The sequence below is a fragment of the Rhinoderma darwinii genome, chromosome 2 (genome assembly GCF_050947455.1).
Source record: "Rhinoderma darwinii isolate aRhiDar2 chromosome 2, aRhiDar2.hap1, whole genome shotgun sequence".
Taxonomy (NCBI): Eukaryota; Metazoa; Chordata; class Amphibia; order Anura; family Rhinodermatidae; genus Rhinoderma; species Rhinoderma darwinii.
In genome coordinates, this window is record NC_134688.1 from 39,397,409 (window position 1) to 39,414,403 (window position 16,995).

A 16,995-nucleotide genomic window follows, 5' to 3' on the forward strand; every position below is an offset into this window, starting at 1 on the left:
CCCCCACAGTATATTGCCAGAGATAGCTGCCCCATACAGTATAATACCCCCATACAATATAATGCCCCCATAGCTGCCTCATACAGTATGATGCCCCCATACAGTATAATGCCCTCCACAGTATAATTCTCCCCATAGGTGCCCCATATAGTATAATGCCCCCATAGCTGCCACCACACAGTATAATGCCCCCATAGTTGACCATCACAGCATAATTCTCCCCATAGCTGCCCCATATAGTATAATGCCCCCGTACAGTATAATGCCCCCATACAGTATAATGCCCCCATAGCTGCCCCATACAGTATAATGCTCCCTCAGCAGCCACCATATCAGCCCCCCTCCCGTACCCAGTATAATGCCCCCATATGTGCCTAATAGAAAAATAATAACATAATTATCTATCCCCGTTTCCACGACAGGTGGAGGAGATCCATCTCCTTCTCTGCACTGTGCTGTGAGTGACTCGCGCGCGAAGACGTCACTACATCGCGCCTGCCTGCGTCGAGCTGCTCACGGTACAGTAAATGCACCAGCATTGAACTGAACTGTATCTGCATCCTGAGGATACAGCGCTGTGTGGCAACGGGGACCCTATGGGCACCCAAGGCTTAGGGGCCTGACCGTTGCGACCCCTATAGCTACGCCAAGACCTCCTAACTTTCAGTAATTTCTAAGAGGAACAACCCATGCCACGCAGCGTGCTGTGGAAGATTTTAACATTAAGCCGCGTCCCTGACCCTGTCCAATTTGTATCCATACACACCCTGTTCCCATTGTGCCCCCATACAGTAATAGTGCCCTCCTTTGGGTAACAAATATTAATACTGCTCCTTTGTGCCCCACAAATTTTGATAGTGCCCTCTTTGCATGATACATATTAATAGTGTCCCCACACAGTGATGATACCTCCTTAATGCAATATAATTTTGCTATAGTGCCTCCTTCACAGTATGATGACTGTGTAGTGTCCCCACATACTTTAATGACCCCAATTTGCCCCCACACAGTATCATTCCCTCATAGTGCCCCACCATACAGAATCATGCCCCAATTTTGTCCCACCCACACTGTATAATGACCACATAGTGGCGCCACACAGTATAATGACCCCATAGTGCCTCCCTATACAATCCAACTGATTGTGAGAATGCAGGGCCCAAACCCCAGATCCTCCTCCTAAGCATACAAACAGAGCCCCACCCCCGGATCGCGGGACATTGCCAGGAATCCAGGAATGTCCGGCTGAATCACATTCTGGGAAATTTGGGAGGCATGCTACTAGATTTCATGTAAATGCCTGAGCTAATGTAAATGCCTGGGATAACAATTATTGATGGTTTGTTAGCTAGACATAAGGGGGATTTATGATGAGATATTAGAGAATAATTGGGCCCATATACTGTTCTTACACAGGGCCCTCAGATATCTGAGACGACCAAAGTGCTAGTCACGTCCGAGATACTTGATCTTCAAATGAGGTGATAAAGCAAAAAAGTTGATAGTCCCTTGTTGCCAGTCTTCTGTGCTCCGGTGCAACTAAGTTGCTGTGATAATGTGTCCATAGTAATATCTCTTCATATGGACGCATTGTCCAATAGCTTCTACTTGACATTACTTCCTATGGATAAAACATTAGTGCGCAGAAACATGACTACAGCCATTGGACAATGACGAATTCAGAGCCCTATATAATAAAAACAAAGCTCAGACCCATAAAGATGTATGATACAGTTTCTAGGTGGAGGTTGTGGACCCCACTAATGCTCGAGGTGCTCAATTGTCTGAATGGTCAGTCCGCCTTTGGGTAACTTAACTTAAAGAGAATCTCACCATTATATTATCACACCGTTTTTTGGTCAAAAATATTGTGCTAATAAATGTTATTATATATCTTTATAGCATCCAGTGATTGTGTTACATGCAGATTTTCAGAGCGGATTTCGCGTTTTGCAATGCACAAATCCACATTGAAAATTTACAACACTTATGCAACTGAATAGGCCTCGGCTTCCTCCGCCCACATCTGTGATTGACAGATTTCCCGATATACAAGAACATATAACAAAAGTTGTCAATCACTGTATGTGGGCAGGGCAAGCAGGACTTACATCTCTCTCTATGGGACCTAAGAGCTTTTTGCATGAAAATACTGAATCAAATTAAAGAAACTATATATTCCGAGCTCAACATCTCCCCGTCCATTATATGCTATCCTCACATTGGTGACCTATGGGAAAAGTAGAAAAGGTTGAGGTCACAGATAGAGGTTTAGGTTTCATTCATACAAACACATGAAAACTTTGTGAGCCGCCATATAGTGCCTCTGTATGGCATCACATTATGGATGTATTCTTTATAAAAGGCAATGCTAGTGTGGAAGCATACCTCTGAAATATGGCATTCTAGTATGCAGGCCATGATTTTTTTTTTATTATATCGGAGGCATATGGCGGTAACATAGGGCACCACAGCATTAGTTTTGATTGGCACCATATTACACCTTTGTATAACCTGGAGATTGTACAGAGCCATAATACATCTGTCTCCACCAGTACAATACATCCATCTCCACCAGAACTGTCAAGTTTCCGAGATTTTAATAAAGCTATGTCTTTCTTCCCCTTAAAGGACTAAACTGTATTGACAAATTAAGGCAAATTTCCAGATTAGTTATACATTACATTATTGTTATCCTATTATTATTACTATGTTTTATAGTCATTATCTGGTGTTTATTGTGTTGCCGAATCTATGGCTAAAATATTATGTATTTTTCATTGCAGGTTGTGAGTGTTGGGAAACATGTGAAAGGCTATCATTACATTATTGCAAACCTAGTAAGTATTAGTGTTCATTAATTTGCTCTGAGAGCCTATTAATTTTCATTTTACTGCTCCAATTGGGGCAAAATCAGTGGAAAATAAAAGTAGCACATTTATATGGTCGTCGCTCATCATGCATCTGATTAATTAAAATCTAATCAAAGCAGCATTTATCATCATCATTATACATTCAAACAGTGTGCATCAATTCTGTGTCGAAGAAAAATTAGCACCTGCCAGAAGAGAGGCTTAAGAGGATTTTTTTCCTTTTTTTTTTTTTAGTTACGAGGTCTAGATCTTAAACATGCAATTCCATATTATATTCTCTTTTGCAAAAAAAATAATAATAATAATAAGTGTGTATATATAGAAGTGACATTGTAAGTGTAACAATTTTTTTTAAATGTTGTCATTTTATTTTTTTTCCTGGGCGCGGTCATACTGGAGGCACATACTTCCTTTTTATGCAGCTGCTTTATGGCAGCTGCAAAAAATAATAGTCAATGAACAGAAAAGTATCAAAAGGCTAATACAGCCTCCAGAAAAACATGGAGTACAGCCCCCTCCACAAGTGATCAGGAAGTGGAAGCGAAGCTGCATACAGAGCCCTATCACTGTGTATATTGTTGCTATATTTCCTTATTTAGACCTTCAGTAGTACAATATGTAGTAGAAATCATCTGTCATTAAAGGGATTTCCCACGAGGGACATTTATGACATATCCACAAGATATGTCACATATGTCATAAATGTTCCTCGTAGGAAAACCCCTTTAAGCCCTCTACTCTTTTATGATAATGAGATGACTCTGCTGAACCTGTCCTAATCCATACAACAAAGCTGAAAAGTGAGCTGCTGATAACAGCGAATGTCAGCCGATTGTGTGTTCTCCAGTGGCTAGTGTGAAAATGGGAAAAACGTAGTCTTTTATCAACAGTCATATATAAGCAATTCCCAAATTCCCCTTAAAGGCAAACTCCAGATTTGTGTAGGATGTTCTGCTAGTTGCTAAAGGCTATATTGATGTAGTACCCATATAACCCCTAGACATCATGCACGCAATACCTGTATACTCTTTTTAATAGTGTTTATATAGAAGATTGTATAAAGGTCAAGCCTGCAGCAATCCTTCGCCACTTTCCTTGACTACAGAACTTTACAACTGGGTTTAATGAGTAAAAAAATTCCAAGGTGACTTTTAAAGAGCCTTTTGACTTGTATATTATTAATACTATAATTAATACAAGAATGTTAAAAAAAATTAATCCCATGGTTTAGCTCCGACACTTGTTTGGGCAGGTCTTCCATGTAGTTTTTGGATTTTGCAGTCTTCTTCCCCATTCTTTCCTATGTGGGGGGAGAGAAGTAACAACCTCTACAGATGGCATAAAATATAGTCCTGAGCTGCAGTCAAAGAGTCGGACTGAGTGGTTAAGCAATTAAGGCCCCATTCTCATCGCGTTTTATAAAAACGAAGACTATTGAAAACATTGAATTGATACATTGAATTGATACAAATATGTAAAAAAATTTATGTACATCTGTGTTTTTATAGCGTGTACGTTTTGCGTATACTCATACGTCGGTATACGTTTCTGTCCGTTTTTTACCTAAAAAAAGTATTTTTTTAAAGTGAACACTGATAGATAAAAAACAAATGGATAGATTTACTGTATGTAAACGAATACAAACGTATATCATTACGTTTGCATACGTCCTCCATTGAAATCAATACTAGAAAAAAACTTACGTCGCCTATAACTTTTTTCGAAGTACAGAATAGCGTAGCAGACTACGCTTTTCAGTACTTTAAAAAACAGTATCCCAACGTAAACCATGACAAACATAGACCAAACGGCTTATATTTTGGTCTACGTTTGGCCCATTATAATCTATGTATACGCCGAGCTATACGTTTCAATACTTTTCTAGTGTTTAAAAAATGCATAATCCCGGCGGATAGCACAAACGCAATGTGAATGGGGCCTAAGAAGTACTCATACACCAAAAATCCCTTAATGACCTTTAGGCCAGTCTACCACCGCATGCAGATGGTGCAACCTAGTGGTGGACCTCCATCTTGAGCTATCAGTGGAGCTGTCGACATTTGTCTCACCAACACATCTCTCGAGACATTTCCCCTAGGAATGTTAATGAAGGGAAAACATGCACTGCAGTCATTTTCATGTCATAATCCAATCAAACAGTGATTATAATTTATGGGTTAAATAATTGTTCAATGGACATTCTGAGCAGATTTCATTAAGATAACTGTGTTATAAAACATTTATACTTCTCTTCCTTTTGACCTGCATTCACACAGTAGCTTAATAAAGCAGCCAGTTGCGGTTATAAGAATTACGCTTTAGGTTGGTGTGGTAGCCTAATAAAAATGATCTACTGTCTTTTGCTAATGTGCTACTTAGTATTCCTAATGTTCATTTTTCTAAACAAGTGTAAAGTACAATTTAAAAATCCAGCAATGGTAAAGCTGATCTGTCAGAATAATAGGTCCGGCTATATTTAGAGAGTTTGACTTTTTGCCGAGGCCTTGATTGCTTTATTTCCATGTCTAAGACTAATTCTATAGAGAAGAACGTTCTGTCGAAAAATTAGAATTGCAGATCCAGTGTTTTCAAATGGAATATAATGTTCTTTGTTTTGTCTAGTCATTATTATAAATCAAGGCTCATTATTAGCCAGGTTATTTAGAGTTTCTACTGTATTCACTTATTGCTACAACCAATGCGCAAAAAAATCCAAAGTGTGACCTATGTCATTCTTAATCCGTACAAAGTATTGAACCACCTGCAGTGATTATTTGGCTAGGGCCATGATATAATATAATGTTACAGTACATTAACATCACATCATATTAAATAGTAACAACAGCAGGAGAAGAGTGTGTTGATTTTGTGGGAGGCAGTGACCTGTTTACTTATATGAGTGTGTTAGTGAAGACAGAGCTACATGTGGCAGGTCAATGACAAGAAGAGGGTGGAGTTAGAACACCCTTTAACCAATCAAATCATAGGAATGATGCAAGCAGCAGAACAAAAGTGTGTTGATTTTGTGGAGGCAGCGACTTCTCCACCCATCTTTATGTTATTGAACATACAAATATTAAGATATATCAATTGCAAAATATGCAGTAGCAAATTAAGGAGGTGCAAATGGCATCTCATTGTAAGCCAATATATGGATTCCTATAGGTCAAAAGTTTTCACCCAGTGGCAGGGTAGTGGAACAAAATGAACTCTGTGTCATGATCAGATTGATACTAGCTACGCGGAGGTGCTGAGTCTTAGACCTTATTCACACAAAAGTATTTCTCATCCGTGTGCTGTCCGTTTTAAACACAGACCCATGCAATTGAATGGGGCTATTCACACATCTGTTTTTTGTCATAAGTCCATTGCAACAAACTTACAGCATGTCCTATTCTGGTCCGTATTTGTGGACCAGACTCGCCTATTAAAGTCTATAAGTGCGTGGAAAAAAACAGACAGCACACAGACTCATAGATTAGTTGCTAAAGAACTGCAGGGGGAAATAAAGTGAAACCAGGAAGTGCTTGCAGAGGAGAAAAATTGGACGAGAAAAGCGGATATCACACGGAAACCACATAAACGCAACACGGACATCAAATGGATGAAAACTTTCAGCTTTTTGCAGTTGTAAATCGGACACTCTCATGTGAATAAGGCCTAAGGGATTCCCTGGTCTTCATCTTAGACCCCTTTATAGGGGTTTGAACACCACTGCAAGGGTATCCCCAGATGGCGTTTCCTCTGAGTTGCTTCCGATCAGTGATTGCTATATACAATCAGACAGTAATTGAAATTAAACCAAGATGTAAAGAATGTGGTTCCAGGCAGAAGCGTAGTCAGAGAACAGAGCAGCCGTCGAACCAGGACCACCAGACAAACAAAACTGAAGCAACAACCAAGCAACGAGACAAATTAACTTGAGGTTTAAGTTAAGGGGCTAAGATATGTATTGTACAGTCCAATATACACATACAAGTGATATTGCATCAGTTCTAGAATGCACAATAGTATACCTCTAAATAATACAGTCATACAGTTACTATCTAATTCCATTTTACACGGGCCAAATAATAACGCCACATCATGACCACATATTACTACCACATAGTGAAATAATGGTGTCATAACTACCAAAAATAATAGTTCCCCAGGCGGTAATAGTTCCCCACACAATAATATGCCCATCAGGAATATTGATTCCTTAGTGGCATCAACACTGTAATAGTGCCCCTATGTGTGACCCACACACAGTAATAGTGCCCCTTAGTTCCCCTCATAGTAATAATGGTCCCTTCGTGCTTCTACATAGTAATATTGCCCCAAAGTTCCCCTCAAATTAATAATGATTCCTTACTGCTCCTAAACAGTAATATTGACCCTATTTGTGCCCCCACACAGTAATAGTGCCCTTTAGTTCCCCTCATAGTAATTATGGCCCCTAACTGCTCCTACACAGTAATAGTGCTCCTTAGTTCCCATCATGGTAATAATAGTCCCTTACTGCTCCTACACAGTAATAGTGCCTATTAGTTTTCCTTATAGCAATAATGGTCCCTTACTTCGACTACACAGTAATTATGCCCCTTAGTTCCCCTCATAGTAATAATGGTACCTCATTGCTCCTACACAGTAATAGTGCTAATATTTGTGCCCCACACAGTAATAGTGCCCACTTATTGACCCCTTCAGGGTAATAATTCTCCCTTACTTCCCCTACACAGTAATAGTGCCCGCTAACTGTCCCCCACTTAGTAAAAGTACCCTTTAGTGCCACTGTACTTAGTCAATGTTCCCCCTTCTTGCCCCCCCCCCACATAGTAATAGTGTCTTTTTAAGTAAGCCTCAACAAAGTAATACAATGAATACTTACCCACAACTCCACTCCAATCCTCTGCTCTCCTTATTGGTGGGCAGCCAGCAGCAGCCAGGATTCAATAGCTCAGGTCAGGGTCCGAAAGTGTGGTGCCATGAGCGCAGGGGGCGGTGACGTCATGCAAGGGAGGACTTGGTGCTCAGCCTAGAGGTGTGATATGAGGCAGGGGGAGCCACAGCCTACAAAAGGAACGATCAGAGGAGGAATAACAGAGGAGCACAGGTAAAGATGCAGTGCACAGCAGAACATATAGAACAGGCTGTCAGGGAGAATAACTGGCACTTGTCCATTATTCTCCCTGACAGTGTGTTTTCGGATACAACATTTTTTGTTGGCAGAACATTGTCTGTTGGCAGCGCCCCTTTCTTAGTTAATAAGTGATGCGCCCTGTGCCACTGCACAGGTCATACCACAAAGCCCGGCCCTGATGGTGACCCAGTGCTTCCCAAACAGGAGGAGAGATGCGGTGCTAGAGTGGGGTGAGGTAACACTATGTCCACCGGCAGTGGCGGATTAAGTAGACCATGGGCCCTGGGCTGTTACCCAAACTTGGGCCCCACTTCCGCACCGCCGCCCTGCCGCGCCGTAACTATTTTTAAAACTACCTTTTTGGGCAAGCATTAACAAATGGGTGTTACGATTCCCCTTGTCACAGGCTCCCCATACATACTGACAGTTTAACAGTGTGCAGGGACACATCCTCCTGACATGGGGAATTGTCTATCAGTCCTGGACTGCAGAAAGACTTTTTGTGAAATACAAGGATTTCCTATAATAAACATGTCAGGAGAGGTGACAGATTCTCTATAAATCTAGTGACTCACAGGTGACGACGTCTCAGATTCTAGTAGTTTTTTTTCCTCTTTTCATCTCCATCCGGTCCAGAGCTCATGACGACTTCCCCCGGCCATGACTCATTTCTGCAGAATTTGCCACTCAGACGTCTCCTCACTTTTCCAACATTTCCACACCTATAAACAAAAATAAAGTTATAATGGTGCCACATACTGTGCTCCTAAATATAATAGCACCAAACACTGCGCGCCTGAATATAATAATACCACACACTGTAAAACACCACATACACACAGCCCCCTGTACATAGTGCCACACACATCCCCAGTAGATATTACACACCCCCATAGATATTGCCATACACAGCCCCCTCTATATATCACACATCCCCCCGTAGAGAGCGTTACACACAGCCCCCTATAAATAGTGCCATACAGCTCCCCTGTAGAGAGCGCCACACAACCCTCCCCCTCTTGTAAATAGCGCACCAAAAAGCCCCCCTATAAAGAGCGCCACACACATACCGCTCTGGATAGCACTACACAGACTCCCCCCTTGTATATAGTGCCACACAGCCCTCCCCCTTTGTATATAGTGCCACACAGCGCTCCCCCTTGTATATAGTGCCACACAGCGCTCCCCCTTGTATATAGTGCCTCACAGTGCTCCCCCTTGTATATAGTGCCACACAGCGCTCCCCCTTGTATATAGTGCCACACAGCGCTCCCCCTTGTATATAGTGACTCACAGCGCTCCCCCTTGTATATAGTGCCACAAGGCTATGTACACATTTAAAAACTTTATATTATCATTTTATATATATATATATATATTTATTTTTTTATTACAAAAATATTTTTTACTTTTTGAGATACAGCTGCTTTGTATCCTGTATCCGTCAGGTCAGCAGGACTGACAGGATCAGTGACACGCAGGATCCACCTCAAATCTATCACATCTAAGATTATAATTTAGCGCAGTGCCCGTTTCACTGATCCCGTCAGTCCTGCTGACCTGACGGATACAGAATACAAAGCAGCTGTATCTCAGAAAGTAAAAAATATTTTTTAATAAAATCAATCAATCACACAATTATAATACAGTATAACGTTTTTAAATGTGAACACACATTTTTATTTAAAAAAAAATAAGATAAAATATAATAACTGCTGAGAGCTCTATGGGGGGGAGTTATACTGCAAGGGGGTCTAACCATCTGACTGCAGGCAGAGGGCTCTAGGAATAATCCCCCCTTCCCCCATAGGGTCCTCAGTAGTTACTATACTGCAAGGGGGGGGGTTGAGCGTCTAACTGACTGAAGAGAGCTCTATGGGGGGAAACTATTATCCCCCCCATAGTGCTAGCCGCCGTCAGTTAGATGGTTAGCCCTCCCCATTACTGCATAATCCCCCGCCTAGCGTCGGCCAGTGACTTTAATGTTAGTTGGGCAGGAGGATAATCCGGCAGCCACTAACCTCAGCGACGGTGACCGCCCGCCCGGCTCTTCTCTTCCAGCTTCTCTTCCAGCTTTGGAGTAACAGAACAGCCGTCCGTCGCTGTTCTGTTACTCAATGGCGGCGCCCGCAGTGTCAGAGAGGCGTGTCCTAAGCACTAGCAGACGTGCTTAACGCCTGCTACCTACCCCTATCTCGGCCAATTCCCTGCTCCTTCTCCCCATCTCCGTAGCGGCAGTTAGCAGCGCTAGCGTTCTGAATAGTTTTATAAGACTATGTGCGGTTCGGGCTGCCATGGGCCCCCCTGGGAGCCTCGGGCGCACGCCCGAACCGCCCATATGATAATCCGCCACTGTCCACCGGTTATGTAGCCACACAACCCCTAGTAAGTGGTATGCTGGTATGGGGTACAGGAATGCGGGATATTTTTACACGTATAGATAAGCCTGTAAACCATTAATACAGATCGTTTTTTTCTTTAGAATTACCTTCACAATGACAAGTACAGAACTTGATACAGAATTCTGCAGTTTACCAGTCCTGACAAGCTAATAGTAATTGGATCAGTTAAGACTTTACTGTAGATACCAGATTTGGATGCAGACAGTTATCTGCGTTTGCAAAACTTGACGCTTCCTAAAAAAATCGGAGTTCACTGCATCATGTAATACCATCCGAAAGACAGCGAAACACAGATAGGATTCTGAAGGAATGGGATCATTGTATTCCATCTGATAAGATACCCAAGACAGCACTTAGTCAACAGAGAAATGACTTGCACACAGTGCCTATTCACCTGCCTGGCTCAGAGGTTAAACTGAAGCTGCCACTGATTGAAGGGATGTAAGTGTAGCTCTGCTATGCAGGAAGCAAAGTAGTGGCTGTTACAAGATGAAAAGTTTACAGCATCCATGGGCTAAACAATGCTACCTAGGAAGGTGTGTGTTGTAATGTAAAGTCAGAAAGTGAAAAAATTGTGTAATACATTAGCGTGATAGGTTCCTCAATCTAATGGAATACTCTTAACCTTCTACTATTTATATTTTCTTCCATGCCCAGTTACAACATTTCCCCAACCACTAGCTTCTAGACCTAAATTAATATTATCATATGAATGGACAGGTCACTGCCTCTCTCAAAATCAGCCCACTCATCTACTGCTGCTGTCATTATTTTTGCTCTGATTGGCTATAGGGTGTTTATTCTCAAATCACTTCATGTGAGTGCTTCTGTTGCTTACAGTCCTGTCTTCACTAACATAATCACATAAATGGTCAGGTCACTGTCTTCCACAAGATGAGTACACTCCTCTCATGCTGCTCCCATCATTCTCATGATCTGCTGGCCTACAGGGTATTCTTTTCCCACCCACTTCATGACCATGCCCCTGGGCACATGCAGCCCTGTGAACAGGTCACTGCCTTACTCAGAATCAACACACTTCTCCCCTGCAGCTACCATTATTCTTATTGTCTACATAATGTACTATCTTCAACTACTTTAAATCATACACAAATTAAAAATGAAAATGCGACTACCCACTTTGGGCATATACTTACACATACAGATTTGCTTTGCCTGTCTAATAGAAAACCTATAAAAAAAAAAAGCTGCTTCTGAAACGGTTAAAAAACCTGCACATTTAGAGAAAACAATAGAACTACAATCCTTCGCCCACAGTCTCTGCTCAACTCAAGGCTGTTTCAGTTCACAGAATCGGTATCTCCTCCATAATGAAGGATTGGTGGTATATCTGTAGCTTTTCTTAAGGACTCAGAGGCTGAGATTTTCTGAGATTTTGAGACCACCGAGCTGAAGAACACAGCCTTGTGTTTTCTTCAGGATTGCCTCTTCTTTTGATTTGTCAATGTCTTTCAGAGTAGCATAAAGCTTCCTTTATTATTTCACCAGAAACTTCTAGCATTTAACCCCATATCTGCAAAACATTGTATAATATATATATATATATGTATGTATATATATATATATATATATATATATATGTGTATATATATATATATATATATATATATATATAAACAAAATAAATCCCACAGCACTCTGATGGTTCCAAAAAGTAAGTGGTTTATTCAGTCAACAGCTGCAACTTTCCGTCCTGCTATAAGACTTTTTTCAAGGTCCTATAGCAGGACGGAAATGTTGCAGCTGTTGACTGAATAAATCACATACTTTTTGGAACCATCGGAGTGCTGTTGGATTTCTTTCGTTTATGTCTTATTATCCACGGATCTGGATTACCTGCTTGCACCCATTACCGTGTTGGAATCTGTCGCAGAGTGCTGCTTATCTCTCTCTCTCTCTCTATATATATATATATATATATATATATACAATGATTAACCTTCATTTGATAGAATAATAATAACCCTTTAATGACTAATAATATGAAATTTTTGTGGTATTTCAAGTAAAAATATCTTTATCGTAATTACAGTAGATCTATAGTTACAACCATTGTCATACCTGTAATAATACCTTCCTTGTTATCCCCCAGCCCTAATGACATGTTTTAATTGAGTGAAAATGCTCTTTAAAAAACTACAATTTTGGGAAAAGTTGTTTTAATCATTATAGTTTTTACCCGCACAATTGGTGGCACTCTTTCATTAGTGTCCATGAAAATACTTTACTGCCAATGCTGGTGACATGTGGTACTGCAAGTTACAAGTTAAAAAAAAAAACATCCATCAAACTTGGTGGAGCCATCTTTATAAAATAGAAATTATAATTCTACTTATTTTTTAAGCCAGCCATAGACATTAAATTATTTAACATACTCATCTCTCCACTCAAACACAACATCCAATTTCCAGGCTATTTTAATACAGCAGGGAAGATAAATGGCTGCCAGTCACCTCTGGTATGGCTTATCTCTAGGGGAAGCAAACGGATTGGACAAAAAAAATAATAATATCTAACCTGTCCAACCTATATTTCCCCTGACAGCAGATGTGAGGGAACAGCTAGATGCCACCTATAGGCAATAGTTAGGAACCAGGTCCAAGATGTAATGTCCATAGCAGTCATAAATGTAAGCTTCTGAGCCACAAATCTGAATCTGTTTCAGGGCCCTGCACCTGTGTGCCGTTTATAATACTGGTATCAACTTATGTGGCAGAGGGGCTTTTGGGCCCTTTAGGAACCAGGGTCTGGGTGCGACTGCTAGTGTTGCACTCACTGTAGCTAGGCTCCTGGTCCTGGTCCATGGCCATATCGACAATGAGTATTGTATTACCTTCAGTTTATGTTTGTATAGTATTTAACATTTTAGTTGGACAATTTGCACCTTCTATAACTTCACTATGCAAATTTTTGTTACTGGCAACAGAAGAAGAAAATGGAACATTCTGAATGTAACTATAATTTTTATTTTTATTTTCACTTTAGGGAATTAAAGACATTTCGCTTGACAGGTTTATGCATGGTGGAGCCAATGTAACAGGATTCCAGCTGGTGGATTTTAATACTCCAATAGTAACTGAATTAATGCAACGATGGAAGACTTTGGACCAGCGGGAATATCCAGGATCAGAATCTCCACCAAAGGTAGTGAGGGTTTCCTGTTCTAAGCCCATAAAACATCATTACCAAAATAATAATGTTCCCTATTAGCCAAGCTGGATGACCATCACAACCAGTCTACATTGCCAGGAACTGAATTGAGAACTTATTCAACCCAATGTCTGTCTCCACTCTGGACAGGTTGTCCACATATCAGGGCTTTTGTGTAAAAGCTATGCCTGGGCCCTCCACCTAACCTTTTGCAACTTTATATTCAGTATACGCAGGTCCAGAAAGATCAAGTTTGTTGAAGGCCTCTGGACAGAAAATTGAGTCGAGACAGTGACAGTTTCATATAATGCATAGCTAAGTTAAAGGCGTTGCCTAGTATAGAAAACCAATTTTCATACACCTTATTAGGGAATTGAGGTTAAATAGAGGGGGTCCATTGTTTAGGATCCTCATCTCTTGGCCAGAGTGGAGAGCGGTTACAAAGAGCGCCTCTCGCTCTGGAGGACTTGTCCTGTCCTACATTATATAGACAACTCATTGATATGAATTGGCACTGTGTAATGCTTAATTACCCCTGTGGTGGTGTAATGACGGGGGTGGGGAGACAGACAAGTGAGCCCTAATCTACCCGCCACTTAGTCCCTGCCTACTTGCAACGACCCACCCTAGGCGATGGGGTACAACTGGGCGACGGTCCCTACGCTCAATAAGTGCACGACAGACAAACAGACAAGGGTACACAGAGCTAGGGGGAGAAAGGGGCAGTTGCCCACGGCAACACCGTGAGCAACAAGAGAAGTGAACAAGCCGAGTCAAACCAGGAGAGTACGAGGTGCCAAACGCAGAGCAGAAGAGAAGTAAACAAGCCGAGTCAAACCAGGAGTGTACGAGGTACCAAACGCAGAGCAGGAGAGTAGTCAGCAAGCCGGGGTCAATATGAAGCAAGGACAATAGTACAAGAAGCTGTATCAGGGCCAGGAAACCAAACGAGAAGAATCACAAGCAAAGGAGGAACAGGAAAGGCAGGTATAAATAGACAGAGGGCGGGAGCTAGCTCCGTCTGGCCAGGCTGTGATAGGTTCTCCCACTCTTAAGCCTGCCACCCTGAGTGGTGGAAGATGGAGTCAGTCTCACAGACATAGAAGCAGGTGCAGACTGATTATCTATGGGCGTTAACCCCGAAGCTGTGCCTGGCAGATCCTTTACAGGTGGCCCTGCAGAGAAATTGAACACTTACAATCAGATTTCTCCACAAATACCAGCTAAAGGGTTCTCGGCAGGAAATAGTTTATTGTCAAGGGACCCCTATAAAAAGTGGGAGTTGTCCAAAATGGGGTACCCCTTTAAGCTGGGCATGCATATTAGATAATTCTTGGCAATGAACATGAATTTCTTGTAGTTAGCAGTGCTGTCAGATGGGGCATCAGAGGGATTCCACCTCCTGGAAGTGTCTGGAAAGTGATCGAGTAAACTGGATGATTGAGGCCTCTAGGTTGTGGAGGCTCCTGGGCAATTGCCCTTTTTCCCTCCCTATAATCCGGGCCTGACCATATATGTGATATATACCACGCTACATAAGAGCCATGTACAACAATATCTAAAAAGGAAATATGTATTTGTACGGTGAGATAGCTTTATTAAGTGTGTATACATCATTTTGCACTTAGAATGGTTGTGGGTCGTAGCCTTTTATGGTACAATCAGTTCATTAGTTGCCTCTGTTGCGTACAATACAATCTTTCTTTATTTTTTATTGTTCTGGTTTTCTTCTGCCTTCTGCATCTGGCAATCTATATCTGTGCATGGTTGTAACGGCCAAAAGTATAGCCAGATAACCCATTGGTCATGTGACTGCTAGCCAGTTTAAATGTGGACACTCCGGGCAAGACTGATACACTGTGGTATTCCTAGTGCAGGAACCTCGGGGGCGGTACATGACACAAGAATTCTCTCTTTAATGTTCTTTGAATCCCTGTGTCTTGCACCGCCCCCTCAGTCCTCGACATAACACAGTGTATAAATATTATAATCTTCCTTTGAATCTGACCTAGGTAGACACAATGGATTAAATGTCTCCTCTGTGTTTTTTCTTATTTTCTTTCACATTTTATCTTGTGCTTGAAATTCCTAGTGCTACTTATAATCCTCCATTACCAGTTCATGGGTTTTAAATCAGGAGGTCATAAATTCAGCTTGACCCAGACATTGATTATTTATTTGAGAACCTCCACAAGTGCTTCATGACCAGGAATACGTTAGTTGGAAGTCACATTCCACGCTCTGGTATTATCAACTCATTCACTTCTGACCTAGTTCAAATATTCATTTACAACGTTGACCTCAGAGCTGTGTGAGCGACCGGATGTATTTTATCGCCTTACAGAAAGAAATTGGTAAAATTACAGCGTACAGCTCAGATGTTCACCAGAGCCGAGTCTAGTTCATCATATTCTTCATTGTATGAAGAAATACAGTGGCCTTTTTGACCTGTTTTTCTGGCTTGTTCTATGGAAGTTGAATGGGGTCCATTGGGCGCTTCACAAATCAGGGCCCAGGTGTGACATCTACCTCTGTCCCCTTATAGCTGTACCCCTGACTCATTTAAAAAAACTTATTTTTTAACATTTCTATCTTCTCTTCGGCTGTACATTCCCTGCTGTGTCATCTACTGTAAATCCTGATATGTACATAAAGGGGTTTTAGAGTCTTTTACAAAATCATGAAATCAGCTGGATATATGTTTAAGTGTGACTATTATTTAAGTATATATGATAGCTCCGCACTCCAAAAATCAATGCAATTTATTTTATTAGAATATATTAAAGTTTTATGGATTACCCATTCGAACAGGATAAATATTTTCGGTTATCAGACCTTCGTCAGATCATCAGTTCGTCCTATTATCACACCGGATAGTTAGTGTATATTGGTGCTGTAAGTAATTGGCTGGGATTTCCGCATCTAGAGTATGCTCATCCTCCAGATGCGGTTGTCCCCAACGATTACTCACAGCACCAATAGACACTAACTATCTGGTGTGATAATAGGACAATCTGATGGTCTGATCTTGTATGAATGGATTGTCCAAAATTCTTTAAAATATTTTAATGAAAGAAATTGCATTGATTTGTGGAGTGCAGAGTTTTTCTATATACTTGTATTTGGGTGGGATACCTACCCCAGCACCCTAAAACAGAGTACAGTGATTTACCTTTCATTGGACTATTATTTCATTTTCCCTCCCAATCTGACATTGGGCGTGGAGAGAAGCGCAGAGTACGACGGGCGGTATACTTGCCCAGGCGACCATTAAACTCCTGAAGAGTCTCGCTCACAGTTCGTATTAATTAGAAAAGGATATAATTAAAAAACAAAAATACTTATCATTCAAATCCCTTTGCCGCACCCACAATGACAAATCCCTTGCCCCCCCTGTCTCTGTTTGCATAAATTCCACCATGAC

At 41.2% G+C, this 16,995-nt stretch overlaps 1 protein-coding gene across 9 annotated transcripts in view; it reads left to right on the forward strand.

Moving 5' to 3' along the window:
• Positions 1-16,995, forward strand: part of GRIA4 (glutamate ionotropic receptor AMPA type subunit 4) — a 315,636-nt gene that overhangs the window by 218,153 nt on the left and 80,488 nt on the right. For all 9 annotated transcript variants that reach the window (XM_075851546.1, XM_075851547.1, XM_075851550.1 and 6 more), the window contains exons 5-6: positions 2,787-2,840; positions 13,407-13,565. In XM_075851546.1, coding sequence (XP_075707661.1) covers positions 2,787-2,840; positions 13,407-13,565 — 213 coding nt within the window. The remainder of the gene's footprint in view (positions 1-2,786; positions 2,841-13,406; positions 13,566-16,995) is intronic.